The following is a 13203-nucleotide window of genomic DNA, read 5'->3' as shown; positions in this document are numbered from 1 at the left end:
TCTGGGTCATACGGCCAACTCCACTGTAGAAACAGTCAGCTTTACCACTAACTCCATGGGAGCCAACCCCAGTCGGCCACCATCCTCAGGGACTCAAAACAAGTACATTCTGAAACATACTTTAAATTCACAGTACATGAAGTACAGATGGCCCACAAACACAGGGATATTTCACTTTACAAGTAGTAAGGAAATGCAGGATGAAATGGGATACTATTCTTTTACCCACCGTTGGCAAGGTGAATTACCACCTGAAGTTGTGTTAGGTACAGAGACAGAACTCTTGGTGAGGGTCTAGCTCAGAGCACACCACATAATCTGGCAACTCCATGCCCAAGAATGTGTCCTATGGAAATGCTTATGTGGCTGCACAAGGGTCATACATATACAAGGCGGCATACTGCAGTGCTGCTCAAAATATGGAAAATATCTATCAACAGGAAGAGTTCATTGAAACATTGGCGCACCTGCAGCACAGAACCCTACACAGCCTGTAAAGTCGCTGGCATTAAAGAAGACTGGAGCATAAGGTCATATGAAAGCAGGACAATCAATTTTTGCCTGTGTGGGGCAGTATGTATATATATATATGTGTGTGTGTGTGTATATATATATATATATACACATATATATATATTTTTTTGGCTTCTATGTTCTTGGATTTTTTTTTTTTTTACGTTCTTGGAATTTTTTTTTTTTTAATTTTTTTTTTTTTTCAACGTTTTTATTTATTTTTGGGACAGAGAGAGACAGAGCATGAACGGGGGAGGGGCAGAGAGAGAGAGGGAGACACAGAATCGGAAACAGGCTCCAGGCTCCGAGCCATCAGCCCAGAGCCTGACGCGGGGCTCGAACTCACGGACCGCGAGACCGTGACCTGGCTGAAGTCGGACGCTTAACCGACTGCGCCACCCAGGCGCCCCTACGTTCTTGGAATTTTTAAACACATACATACGTTACTTTGGCACATTTTCAGAACATATGTTAAAAAGGAAACCCTTCAATGAATGAGGTCTAATCTCAAAATCACAAGGAAGTCAAAGGCAGCGTGATCAAAATTATTTTCTGAGTTAGAAAAAAAACTAACAAAACAGGGGTGCCTAGGTGGCTCTGTCGATTAAGCATCTGACTCTTGATTTCAGCTTGGATCATGATCTTGCAGTTTGTGGGTTTGAGCCCTGCATCGGGCTCTCTGCTGATGGCATGGAGCCTGCATGGGATTCTTTCTCTCTTCCTCTACCTCTGCTGCTTGCCTGCTCGCACGTTCTCAAAGTAAATAAACATTACAAAAAAAAAAAAAAAAAAAAAAAAAAAAAAAAACACACAATAAATTAATAAAAAATCCTTCAACTTCTCCAAGTCAGAAACTCTCAAGAGACCCGTAAGCTTCTTTGAGGCTGTCAGTGCTGCACTAAAGAGAACATTTGGGTTCTCCTCACCAATGGCTGCTGTGGTAGATATATGCACACACTCTACTACCCCACCAGAACCCGTGATAGGCCAGCCAAGTGTGGAGAGCCCCTGCCTCCCTGACCCGCCTCAAGCCAAGGGTAGAGCTGAGCTCCCCTGCCAACCTCATCCACACGCCCTGGGGGATTGTTAGGTGAGGCCCTCAGTTGGGCATGGACGGTGAGGATCTGAAGAATCTGGGCCATGCGCTCTTCCTCCTCCTCGCTGTGGTGGGGCATCTCAGTCAGCACCATCTTTAGAAACGGGAAGACCAAGGAGAAGGCTGGCGCAGACAGGGGCGCAGCATCTGTGAGAGTAAGCAACAGACACACTCTTGCAGGCATCTGCCAAGCTGCCGCCTCAGTTTCCATTCTCCAGGTGAGCAGGCGGAGGGGTGAAGGAGGCTGGAGGCTCCTTCTGATGCCCAGAAGCACAGGATATGATGACAGGGATGAAAGCTAGTAGCCTGGTTCTGCAGCCCATCATGCTCCTACCCCAAACACTGCCCAGTTCCAGGATGAGAAAGGTAAAACACACAGGTAGATTCCAGTGACAAGAAGTAGGTTCCCAAGGCGGGGAGGGGTCACAGTAGCTCACAGAATACCAGGACTCAGAAATTCTCCATCTGGTCCAACCCCCCATTTTTCAGAGGAGGAAATGAAGGCCAAGAAGGAAAGTGACTCGCCCAAGGCCACAGCTACAGGAAGCCCTGGGGGACGTTGAGGCTCACGAACTTGCTGCACCGGCATATACCACCTCGTGCCCACTGCCCTTACCTGCCCTGTTCCTCACCTGGCTCACCCTTGCCCACCCTGCTGGTGATGGTGTGGCTATGCAGCAGGGTCACCGCCCTCTTCACGGCCACCGACAGCTCTTCCTGGCACCATGACTTATCCAGGGCACACTCTGGCTTCAGCAGGCGTAAAGTCACATGGCTCACCAAAGTGCCTATGTCCAACAGAAGGGACCCAAAGGGAATGACCGATACAAAGACACAGAATCCAGCCTGGGCACAAACCAGGGCCCCCAGGTAGAGGCACGTTATCCCTTAATCCTAGTTCTGCGGTGCCAAACCTAATTTCTCATTTCATGTTAGCACGGGGGGGGGGGGGCATGTAGGCCAGCAGGAGCTGTCCTTCCAACACTAAGAAGTTAAAAGTGTGAGCCCAGAGTTGTTCAGAAAGGGTAAAGCTCTACCCATTTGGAGCTCCCACCTTCCATGTAATAAGCCCAGCCAGCCATTAACAGTTTTGGCAGGCTCCATAAGCACCAACTAACTTTTCCACTCAGAACCGTTCCCAGATTCTAGCCTCACACCCGTAGGAATATACCCTTTAAGCTAGAAAGTCTGCTTAAGGCCATTAACCCATGAGAGTGAGGCCACCATAACACCCAGCCACTACCTGGTCTTTGTATCTCCATAGCTAACAAAAAGCTAAGGGTCACAGAGACCTCTTATCACGGACACGTGGCTGCTCAGGAGCTCTGAGCTGCACTGACCAGCCACGTGGCACCAAACCAACCCCACTGCCACTGAATTTCTGACTGATTAGTTTTAAAATTGTTACAGAAAGACCACACTGATTAGTGTTTAGACGTCTGTACTCAGAGTGAAGGGACCAACAGACATAAAACAGGAGGGAGGACAGAGGAGGGAGCTCCATGTCGATCCCAAGGATATACAGCTTGGGGTTCCAAGGCTGCTTCCCTATGGAAACAGAAGTCGGTAGCCTAGACCACCATGTGCCTCCCCACAGGCGCTCAGGGGCATCTCCCACCCCCTCCCGAGCTGCCGTGGGCTCCATCCACAGCCAGCAAACAAGAACTAACCCAAAGCCTTGAGCCTAGGGGGCATGACGCAGGCAGCCAAGGACAGGAAAGGGTTCTTGATCCTCGGAGCAGCCAGGGGAGATTTCAGCAAGGGCAGGAAAGAGTCGACCAAAACAGGGATATACTGGGTCAGGCCAGATGGGTTCTTGGCGAGGATGGTGTCCAGCAGGCCCAGCGCTGCCTCCAGCTCACCGTCCAGCTGCAAGCAGAGTTGGCCGAGGAGGCAGGTCAGCGGGGCCTGCTCCGGACAGCAAGGGGCAGGTCTAGCCTATGGTAGCAGCAGCCACTCACCTCCTGCAGCCGCCTCCGGACCTGAGCCTCCTTGTCCAGCTGGGCCTGCAGCATCTCCTTCTGCTTACTGGTCAGCTGCACCTCCTCTTTTATACCTTTCTTCTTCTTTATCTCCTAAAGGCAACGAGCAAACCAATTCCGTCTCCAGGGAACAGACCTCCCTCCCTACCACAGAGTAGGGAGTGAGATCTGTCCCACAATCAGCACCATACCAGCCCAAAGTCTGTGACTTGGGCCCCCAAACCTGCCACGTGGCCTCCCCCACCTCCCACAAAGTCCACAGCCACCTGGTTTCCAAAGGATGGAGACAGCAGTAGAGAAGTAATTTCTTATTGCATTCTCTATTGACAAAGGCAAGAAGAGCCTTTAATATGTTAGAAAAACGAAAACTCCCTCAGTGAGCTGGGAAGGGTATCCTACCCATGCAGCTTCAGATTCTAAACCTTAGCCTCCCTCCCACAGATGCTCTCCCCTAGTATAAGTTGGAGCCTAAAAAAGGCCAAGAAATCACTCATTCATTCAACAAGCATTTATTGAGCACCTCCATTGCGCCAGGCACTGCTCTAGATGCTGGGGATACTGCGGGGAAGAAGGCCAAGTCTCTGCCCTCACGGAGCTCACAATCTAGTGGGCGAAGACAAGCAATGAACATGAACAGGGTGACTTGACAGCGGGATGAAGGTTATAAATGAAGAAATGAAATATGCTGCACAGTAAGCGGGAAGAGAGGTGGGGTCTACTCTGGACTGGGTGGGCAGGGTGGTTGCCTGAGAGGGGGACAAGGGAGACAAGGTGTGGTAAAGGCCCCAGTCTGGTAAAGGGACCTGCTCTGCTGTCAGAATCGGCTCGGTTAACAAGCCGAATACACAATTCCCCAAAAGCTACATAGGGCCAGGCCCTATGCATTCTCTCAGGAGGAAAGACGGGTCCCAGCCTCTAGGAGGTGGGGTAACAGGCATGGAATCAAGTCACACCATTTGGTGGGAGGAAGGTAGGAACTGGCCCTCAGCAGAGAGAGAAATTTGTCTTCCTTGAGTTGAGGGGTAGAAAAAGCTAAAGAAAGGGTTAAGTAAAAAGGGTGGTAGGGGGACCCCGGACTGGTGGAGGGGTCAGAAGAGTGTGCCATGGGCATCAGGATGACCCCAAGGAACGGTATACACAAAGCAGGGAAAGTCACCAGCCTGAGGCCACAAAGCTCAGCAGCCACCTCACGTGTAATGCTTCCATGTACTCACCTCCTTGAGCTCCAGCTCAATGATCTGCTCCTTAAAGGAATAAGCTTTGTTCTCTCGCTTCATGTTGGCCTTCTTTATGCTGTCCTGCTGGGCACTGAAACATCAAAGCAGGTGATCAGCCAGCTTCAAAACAGCCACCAGGTCCTCCAGCCTCCCACCAGTAGTGAAACCCCAGCTAGCTTTGAAGTTGTATGCACCAGGAAAGTACCAGAGACTTGAAATGCTCTTGTATCCCAAGCCTAAGCATGTGCCTGGAACAGAGCAGTACTTGTCCAACGAATGGAAAAGTGGTTTAATTGATTCCTTGCAACAACCCTGTAACGGAGGCCTCTCTCTCTTATAGGTAAGAAAACTAAGGCTTGGGGCAACTGAGCCCATGAGTGGGGGCTCACCTCTGGATGATAGACTTGTCATACAGCTCGCCGGCAGGAGTCTGCATAATGGCAAACTCCTCCCGTGTCACCTGGCGCAATGCAGGGTTCTGCACGGAGGCAGTGATGGTGCTGATGAGCTGTGGAAGGACCCGGTCCGGGGACAGGACGGAGAGGGAGCCCATGGCATTCATGGAAGACTGTCAAACACAGACAGGGTCAGGATGCACCAAGACCGGCACTGGACAGGGGTCCTGCCATGCCTAAACACCCTGGCTACCAGCTCTTCTTCTTCTTGCCACTGCCTGCTCTTTCTGAGCATTGCCCCCCCGCCCCCCCGGCGTAAACAGTAGGAGTGTGTGCCTGCCTTCCCAGGAAGCATTTCCCGCTTGGTCTGGTACCAGCACCCTGACTGGGTGACACACTTCTCTACTCTCAATCTCTGTGGTGCAAGTGAAGCTGCCCCCACCTTTTCCAGAGGTGGGCATATGACACAGCCCAAAAGGACAGGCTCAGAAACAAGCACAGGCCCCAAATCAGGTCAACAAGGGCAGTGAGACCCCATGCCAGTTTAAATGATTGGAAAACACAAGCTTTTCTCACTTGGGCTGATAGGGACAAGCTATAAGCCTGGAAGTGTGTCAGCTGCCCTGCTACCAGGGAGGAAGAGACTGTTGGGGAATGAAGCCCCCATCATGGAGAGCAGAGATGAGACACAGATGGAAGAGACAGAGAGATGGCAGAGAGTAAGAGAGACACCACCTACAGTGTCCTGAAGATAACATCTGAGTCCCCGTAGCCAGCATCGTGCAGAGCCAGTCATATCCTGTGACTCAGCAGTGAGAAGAGGCAGGAAGCTCCCTCTTGTGCTTAAACCATGTTTGCATTTTCTGTCACTTGCAACCCAAGGGTCCAAGGCCACGTTTCACCACACCTGCACCTCTTTCGTTGAATCCTCCCTCTGACACTCTGACGTGAGGCCAGAACTAGTCCATATGCCAATCACCTGGTTCAGGGGACTCTGCATGGTGATCCTAGGGATGATCTGATCCAAGTGCCTGGTAATGAAGGCTTCGAGGTCAATCTTCATCCTGGCAAGGAGCGCTGGCCAGAGTCCAGACTGCACTGCCACTGAAGGGAAGGGGGAGCAATTTGAGGCCTTCTGCCCAGCCTACCCTCATCCTGCCCAGTGGAGTCCCTGCCCCTCCCACACTCGCCCCAGGCACAGACCTAAGGATGGGTGATGAGAGATGATCAGCATCTCCTGGGCCAGCTGTTCAGTGTTGGTAATGTCACCCTCTAGTCCTGGCACCCCAGAGATGACACAAAGAGCCTCCTGCAGGACCCTCGGAGGTACATAGGCCTTGCCTGCCTCAGTCACCTCCCCAGCATCAGTCACCAGAGCCTCTAAAGGTAGCACCTGCAAGGAAACAACTCATCAGCCCCCACTACTCAGCACCCTGTGCAGGCCTGGCACACAAGAGACAAAGATGCCAGGGGCACGGCTGCCTTTCACACATGGTGTTCTCTGGGGTTCCTGCTGGAGTAGAGATATGCCCAGCTCCCTGCATGGGACTTGCAGACTGTGAGATGTGCCTGGAAGGAGGAAGCACAACTGACTCTGCACCTAAAAAGCCCATGGGGAGAAAGGTGGCCACAGAAATTGGTCCAGGAGACCCAGCCAGAGAGACCACAAGTCTGTCACTGGCCCACATCCCTCAAGCGGGATTAGGGAGGGAGGGACACGGAGTACAAGAGCACTGAAAAGGGACCTGGTCTTTGGGGTCTACTCTCACTTCTGTCACCCAGTGGTGGGGGACGCTGGGCAAGTCATTTCAGCTGCTGGAACCCTGGACAATTCATATAAAATAAAGATATTTAGCCTGCCTTTTTTTCTTTTTTTTTTTTTTTTTTTTTTTTTTTTGAGAGTAAGGGAGAGAGAGGGGGAGAATGCATGAGCAGGGGAAGGGGGCAAAGGGAGAGAAAATCTTAAGTAGGCTCCATGCTCAGTGCAGAGCCCAAGGTGGGGCCTGATCCCACAGCCATGGGATCATGACCTGAGCCGAGACCAAGAGTTGGATGTTAACTGACCGAGCCACCCAAGCGCCCCATAGCCTACCTGCCTTGTAACAGCAGTGTGAAAAAAGCAAAAGAGAGAATGGGTTGCAAATGCTCTAAAAATTATAAAGTACTTTAAAAAGAAAGTGTTATTCCATTACTCAGTGATAAAAAGATTCAACTACAGGTCACAATTCTGACAAGAAAAGCATCTCTGAAAAGACAAAGAAATTATATGAAATAAGATGTTACCAGAGCTTCAAGGGTAGGGCAGAAGATTCTGGCATCACACAAGTGTCTCAGTGAGAACAGCACAGGAAGAGACCAGCAAACTCCCATGGCATAACTGGGGTGGGCTAAGTGGGTCAGTGAGCCCCAGGTTCTGGACCCCAGCTGCCCTCACCTTGTGAGAACTGAGGACAGCCTTCAGCTCCTCCAGGAGTCCAAATGCCAGCTTAAAGCCCCCGAGAGAGGACAGCAGCTTCCGGACCGTGTGCTGGGCCTGCCTGCGCACACGCCAGGTACGACTCAGGAGCACGGCCACCAGAGCCCGATGGTACTGCCTGCAAGCACAAGGACGTAGCACCCTGGGGAGGGTGGATGTGGGCTCTCCGCAGCCAGCCCTCCCACCCTGCACACACGCTGTTTCTCAGGCTCCTGCCGCGGTCTGCCCCATGTGGCCCGAGGGGAAGGTAAACAGGCCTCACGTACTGAACTTTGTTGCCTGTGAGTCTATGCGGGTGATCAAGGAAAAGTCTCTCTGTCAGATGCAGCACAGTACACAGGGCTAGGAGGGGAGACAAACAGCAGAAGTGTTTTTAAAATACAGAACGCATCCAGAAGGAACTGAAAAGGCTTGGAAAATGAACACCAAAACGTAAATGTGATTATCACTGGATCTGAAGTTCCTTTTTTGCTGACAATGTACACAAGTATTTTGGACTGATTAAAAATATAACGCTTCATTCTAATTAAAAATTACTATGCAGTTCTAAAAAAGAGGGTGAGGACACTCACATACTGAAGTAGAATGATTGCCAAGTCTACATAGCACAATGTGTATGGCAGGCAGGCTACCATTTGTGTAAAAAAAGTGAAGAACTAACACAAAAAGACATTTGCTGGTATAAAGTGTAAAATATCAAGGATACACAGAAGCTAATATAACTGGTTCTCCATGGCCAGGGACACTGGGTGGCCAGAGATCAAAGCAGGGGTATGATTTTCAACGTAGGCCCTCTTGGATCTTTTATTTTTGAATTACGTGAGTGTATTTCCTATACAAGAACTAATTTTTTTTTTAAATCAGGAAGTGACTAACAGTTTCAGCTCGTTTATAATTGGATGTTGTGATTTGTGAATCAAAAGACTTTTCAAATCACTGATTAGCAGCAGACACCCCTAAGGCAACCCAGAATTTTAAACCTACATTTAAAGATCAACTGTTCCTTCTCTGCCGGGAGAGAAACCAGTAGTTTTGTGTCTCCTGGTGGGGGAGTGCAGCCAGCCACACTCCACCATAGTTTCTCAGCTGCCTTGTAATAACACAAGAAAACCTCCGAGACAGCACCAATTACCCAATCAGCTATAATTAAACCTAATACTGCAGCCTCACAACCATTAGCACTCTGTCTCCACAAACTCCCCCATTCCCCAGCCTTCCAAGCCCCACAGGGGTGCATTCATTCCCACGGCGGCTGACGGCCCAGCTGCTGACCACAGCACTCTGGTCCAGTTTTTGCTTAGCTGACTGGTCGAGGCAACAGGCAGTCAGGGAAGGGTCCTCTCTGAAGACCCGCCAGAGAGACTCGGGCCCAACCTCAAGTTCAAGAAAGTCCAACTAAGTCACTCACCATCCTCTGAAGCCATGAGCAGGAATTTCTCAGAAGTGAAAATCTGTTTCTTCTCATCTACAATCAGCTGCCAGAAACCACTCAGTTTGGCCTCTGCAAGAAACAAAAGGTCACTCCATGACATAGCTCACTCCATCTGCCAGGGTTGGTCCCCTCCATCCTGAAGCTGCTGGGGCCAGCTATGTGGACAGACCCTGCTTTGCAGCAGGCAGCAATGCTCCCCCAGCATGGATGGGTCACCCCTAGCCTCACTGCCCACCTCCTCCCCATTCTGAGAACTAACCAGTCCTTCTGGTGTCAATGCCTACATGAAAACCATCTGCTGCCTACAGAGGCCCAGGCAAACATCCCACCTGAAGTCCCACCTACTCCAGCTGCCAAGCTGAAACACTTGTTCACACATCGTGCTCTCCCTGGCTGAGGCTGATCTGAACTCACACCCTTCCAGCTGGTGAAATCCTTCCTTCAGAACCCTAGTCCAAAGGCTCCTTTGTGAAGCCTTTCCTGACAGCCAGCACCTAAACCAAAAGGAATCCCTTCTTCAAAACTGCTTTACTGCCACATTTTACCTCAAACAACGGACATACTTTTGCATCTCCTCTCACTAGAGTAAAGCAGCTTAAAATTTGTGGAATCGTGGTCATGTTCATCTCTGCCTTCCTGCCAAGGCAGCGCAGAGTTCTGGAATTTACACAGACAGCACCCAATGGTATAGAAGAGCTGAACTCCATTTCTAACCACAGGAATAAGTTCACATATGTCTGCAGCCAGAGTAGGACATGCACTAAAGCAAGCATGGAATACCAGGAAGCCACAAAAAGAAAGAGAAAGCTCTTTTGGTTGTGCCAATTTGGAATCTTTTCCAAGGCATATTCAGTATCTTCAGTAGAAGAAGACTGGCTAGGGGGAAGCTTTTCAAGGTACACTCTAAAAAAGTCCCACTATACTAAACCCAGGTCAGTCTGGACATTATATACAAACCCTGTCCCAGAGCACTTGAGCAAAAGTGCAAAGGAGGACAGTGACAAGAGTCACTGGCCGTATTCCCATCTCCTGGTGTGACCCTAAGATTCATCCCTGCACACATCCCTAGTGTGACCCTGAGGCATCCCTGTGGCTGCCCAGTGTGGTGGTGACCAAGATGATCCTGTGAAATCCTAAACATCAAGACACTCCTCCCAAGGACTCTGAATGAGGCGTCATCTGCTACCATCCTGGACAAGCTTAGACCCTTACCAGACTGCGAGTCAGCCACCGAAAGCTTCGAGAGCAGCAAGGCTGCAGCCACCCCTTCAGTGACTGTGGGAACCTGAGTGCTCTGGGAGGCTGCCTTCTCCACTGTCTGGATGAGCAAAGGCAGTAAGTCCAGGGCCTGCAATAGTGTGTCACCTGTGGAGAGAGGACCAGCACTTTACAAAACTCCTTGTCAGGGGTGACAAGATTACTCAAGAAAGGAATTATCCACTGAGGTCTGAAATGCTAAAGCCCTTCAGTTACCCTGTTAAATGCTGTGAAGTAGGGGAACTAGAAGTAAACCCAACAACCACAATGTTAGAGCTAGAAGGATCATTGCAAATCCAATAGTTCAGTTATCCGTTTGATGGGTAAGGAAAGAGACGGAGACAGGTTAAGTAAGTTGCCCAAGGGCACATAGCTGGTCGGAGGAGAGCCAGGGCCTATCGCAAACCTAGCAATTTCTTTCTGGGGCTCTTCCCCTACACCAGACAAGCTCACGACCCAAATTCCAAAACCAGAACCAACCTATTGACCTATTAACTAAACCCACTTCATTAAAATTAAAAAAAAAATTTTTTTAAGTAGAATTGTTAAAAAGTACAGCTAAACCGATGTTTTCTTAACTATTAAAGCGTTATATAAGAACATTCTACAATAAAACACATATTTCATTTGGATGAGGTCATGCATTTGAATCTAAAAAAATGTTTATTTTAATGGCTTCTTTTATATTATGTGTACTTTAAAAATGGCAAGTAGAAACAGCTCAAGCTGAAGAGACTAGTTTAAACCAAGTCTCTGCTATCTAGAACTCAATCTAAGTCAAGATTGGTCAATGCAGCAAAACTGTAAACTGACATAGAGAGTACAGGCCCTGTAGACAAGGGACACCCTTCTGTGGAATCTCCTAGACATTTCTTTAAACACAGCTCATCACAAGCGTAAGCTTTTTAAAAAAACAAATACTAGCCTGGGGTGCCTGGGTGACTTAGTAGGTTGAGCATCCCACTCCCGATTTTGGCTCAGATCATGATCCCAGGGTCATGGGAGTGAGCCCTGTGTCAGGCTCTGCACTGAGTGGGAAGCCTGCTTAAAATTCTCTCTCTCTCTCCCTCTGCCCCCCTCCCCAGCTCATGTCCTCTCTCTATAAAAATTAAAAAGAAAAAAATTTAAAAGAAGTATAGCCTATACAAGAGGTAGAAATTAACACTAGAGATTTCTACCTTGGAAATCAAGGAGATCACAGATCCTATGCAGATTGGAAAGTTTCCCCCAGCTTTGCCTGGGAAAGAGGTAGATGCCCATGCCCAAATGACAGGTTTGTCAGCCCTGAAGAAAGGGCAGTGCTTGCTTTCCAGTAAGTCCAACGTAAAGTATCCATGAAGTTGGACTTTTTCAATCAGCCAACTCACAATCCCTTGCCCATGATTTCAGATAATATAGTGACAGGTTCTAGTCCTGGGTCCTCTCTGAATGAAGCTTTGTAACTTGAAAGTGTGATATGGGAGAGAAGTCAAAGTCTGCTGTGAAGACTGGGCACTGATCCAGGCTTTGTGGATGATTAAGGGCGAGGCTCCCAGAGGCTCAAAGAAGTGGTGCAAAGTAAGCTGGACTGAATGAGAAAGCTGGGGACGGTGACAATGCCCAGAAGACTCGGTCACCCCTGCAGGGGAGGCATCTCACCTCGGAAGCAGGCCAGCATGCACTGCAGGTAGGCATGCCGCACTGCAGAGGTGGAGGTTTTAAGGCTGAAGGCTTTCTTGAACCATTCGGTGAGCTTCTTGGGCACTTCCGTGGTGAACCGGTTACACCAGAGAGCCAGGACAGAGACAGCGTGCACCAAGGTGCCTTCATGAACTAGGGCAAGAAGCAGAAATCCAGTCAGTTCAGCATCTCAGGCCCATGTCCAATCGCTGCCACCAACACCCGAAAGCAAGCAAGGGTACGAGGGGGAGGAAGCCGTGATGCTTCAGGGGAGGTCTGCCTTCAGAAGGGGTTCATGGCAGGCAGCTCTGGCTGTGAAAACCGGAGTCAAGAGGGGATCCAGACTGCATCCTTACCATGCTGCACAGTTACCTTCTTGCTGGAGGAACGGAATGAACAGCTCAGCCACAGTCCCATTCAGGACTTGACTAGAAGGCCCAGACACCACGTGATGACTGACACTCCCGATCCCTGTAAGGCAGGGGATTTCCTGCTCAGCACAAAACCACAAACACAGGAGTCTTCCTGCTGCTGCCCACTTCCCTAGCAGCCATGCCTCTCCCCTGGCCATTAGTGCCTTTCCCTCAATCCCCCCTCCAGATGACTTGCCTTTTAGGGAAGCCAGGCCTCCCTCTTGCTAGACCCAAACAAGTCCCACCTGCCACACAGGCAGGCAGCAGAGTCCTGGAAGCCAGGCTGCGATGTCCAGGATTATCAGAGGAGTCAAGATCCAATGACAGACCTGCCTTACTATACCTGAGAGGACGCTGATCTTCTGGGCTACAATGGTCAGTTTTCCCTCCGAGCCTGAGAGGAGAGACGGCAAAGATTCAAACTCCACGTCTGCCACGTTTCCCATGGGGGTGACTAATGTGGTCATGTGTGTGACACCAAGAAACAGCTTCTGATTCCAGAAATAGACTTTCTATTGTGAAGCTGGGTTTATAACATTTCCTAGACTTTTTCCTGATTAGAACAGTAGTTTTGCTCTTACAGAAAATTTGAGAAACAAAAAATATAAAGGAAAGCATTTAAAACTCACCCACATGCCCACTACCCAAAAACGTTATGAACATTCTGGGGTATTTCCCTCTAGTGTTTCCCTTTATGCATACGATAATGTCTACGCTTAAAAAAAAAAAAAAAAAAAAAAAAAAAAAAAAAAAAAAAAAAAAA

At 49.4% G+C, this 13203-nt stretch overlaps 1 protein-coding gene across 2 annotated transcripts in view; it reads right to left on the bottom strand.

Moving 5' to 3' along the window:
- GCN1 (GCN1 activator of EIF2AK4) overlaps nucleotides 1-13203 on the bottom strand; it is a 57963-nt gene that overhangs the window by 27715 nt on the left and 17045 nt on the right. The window contains exons 12-26 of one of the 2 annotated variants that reach the window (XM_049619251.1): nucleotides 12784-12834; nucleotides 12400-12498; nucleotides 12007-12180; nucleotides 10324-10476; nucleotides 9088-9180; nucleotides 7946-8021; nucleotides 7638-7797; nucleotides 6407-6596; nucleotides 6183-6307; nucleotides 5198-5376; nucleotides 4806-4899; nucleotides 3571-3684; nucleotides 3280-3478; nucleotides 2242-2397; nucleotides 1575-1756 (exon numbers count right to left, since the gene is read on the bottom strand). In XM_049619251.1, the coding sequence (XP_049475208.1) occupies nucleotides 1575-1756; nucleotides 2242-2397; nucleotides 3280-3478; nucleotides 3571-3684; nucleotides 4806-4899; nucleotides 5198-5376; nucleotides 6183-6307; nucleotides 6407-6596; nucleotides 7638-7797; nucleotides 7946-8021; nucleotides 9088-9180; nucleotides 10324-10476; nucleotides 12007-12180; nucleotides 12400-12498; nucleotides 12784-12834 (2045 nt within the window). The remainder of the gene's footprint in view (nucleotides 1-1574; nucleotides 1757-2241; nucleotides 2398-3279; nucleotides 3479-3570; nucleotides 3685-4805; nucleotides 4900-5197; nucleotides 5377-6182; nucleotides 6308-6406; nucleotides 6597-7637; nucleotides 7798-7945; nucleotides 8022-9087; nucleotides 9181-10323; nucleotides 10477-12006; nucleotides 12181-12399; nucleotides 12499-12783; nucleotides 12835-13203) is intronic. The other variant, XM_049619253.1, reaches the window with a different exon arrangement.

The sequence above is a fragment of the Panthera uncia genome, assembly GCF_023721935.1.
Source record: "Panthera uncia isolate 11264 chromosome D3 unlocalized genomic scaffold, Puncia_PCG_1.0 HiC_scaffold_8, whole genome shotgun sequence".
NCBI lineage: Eukaryota > Metazoa > Chordata > Mammalia > Carnivora > Felidae > Panthera > Panthera uncia.
The sequence above is the reverse complement of the archived record's forward strand: the minus strand, read 5'-3'. Positions and strand labels throughout refer to the sequence as shown.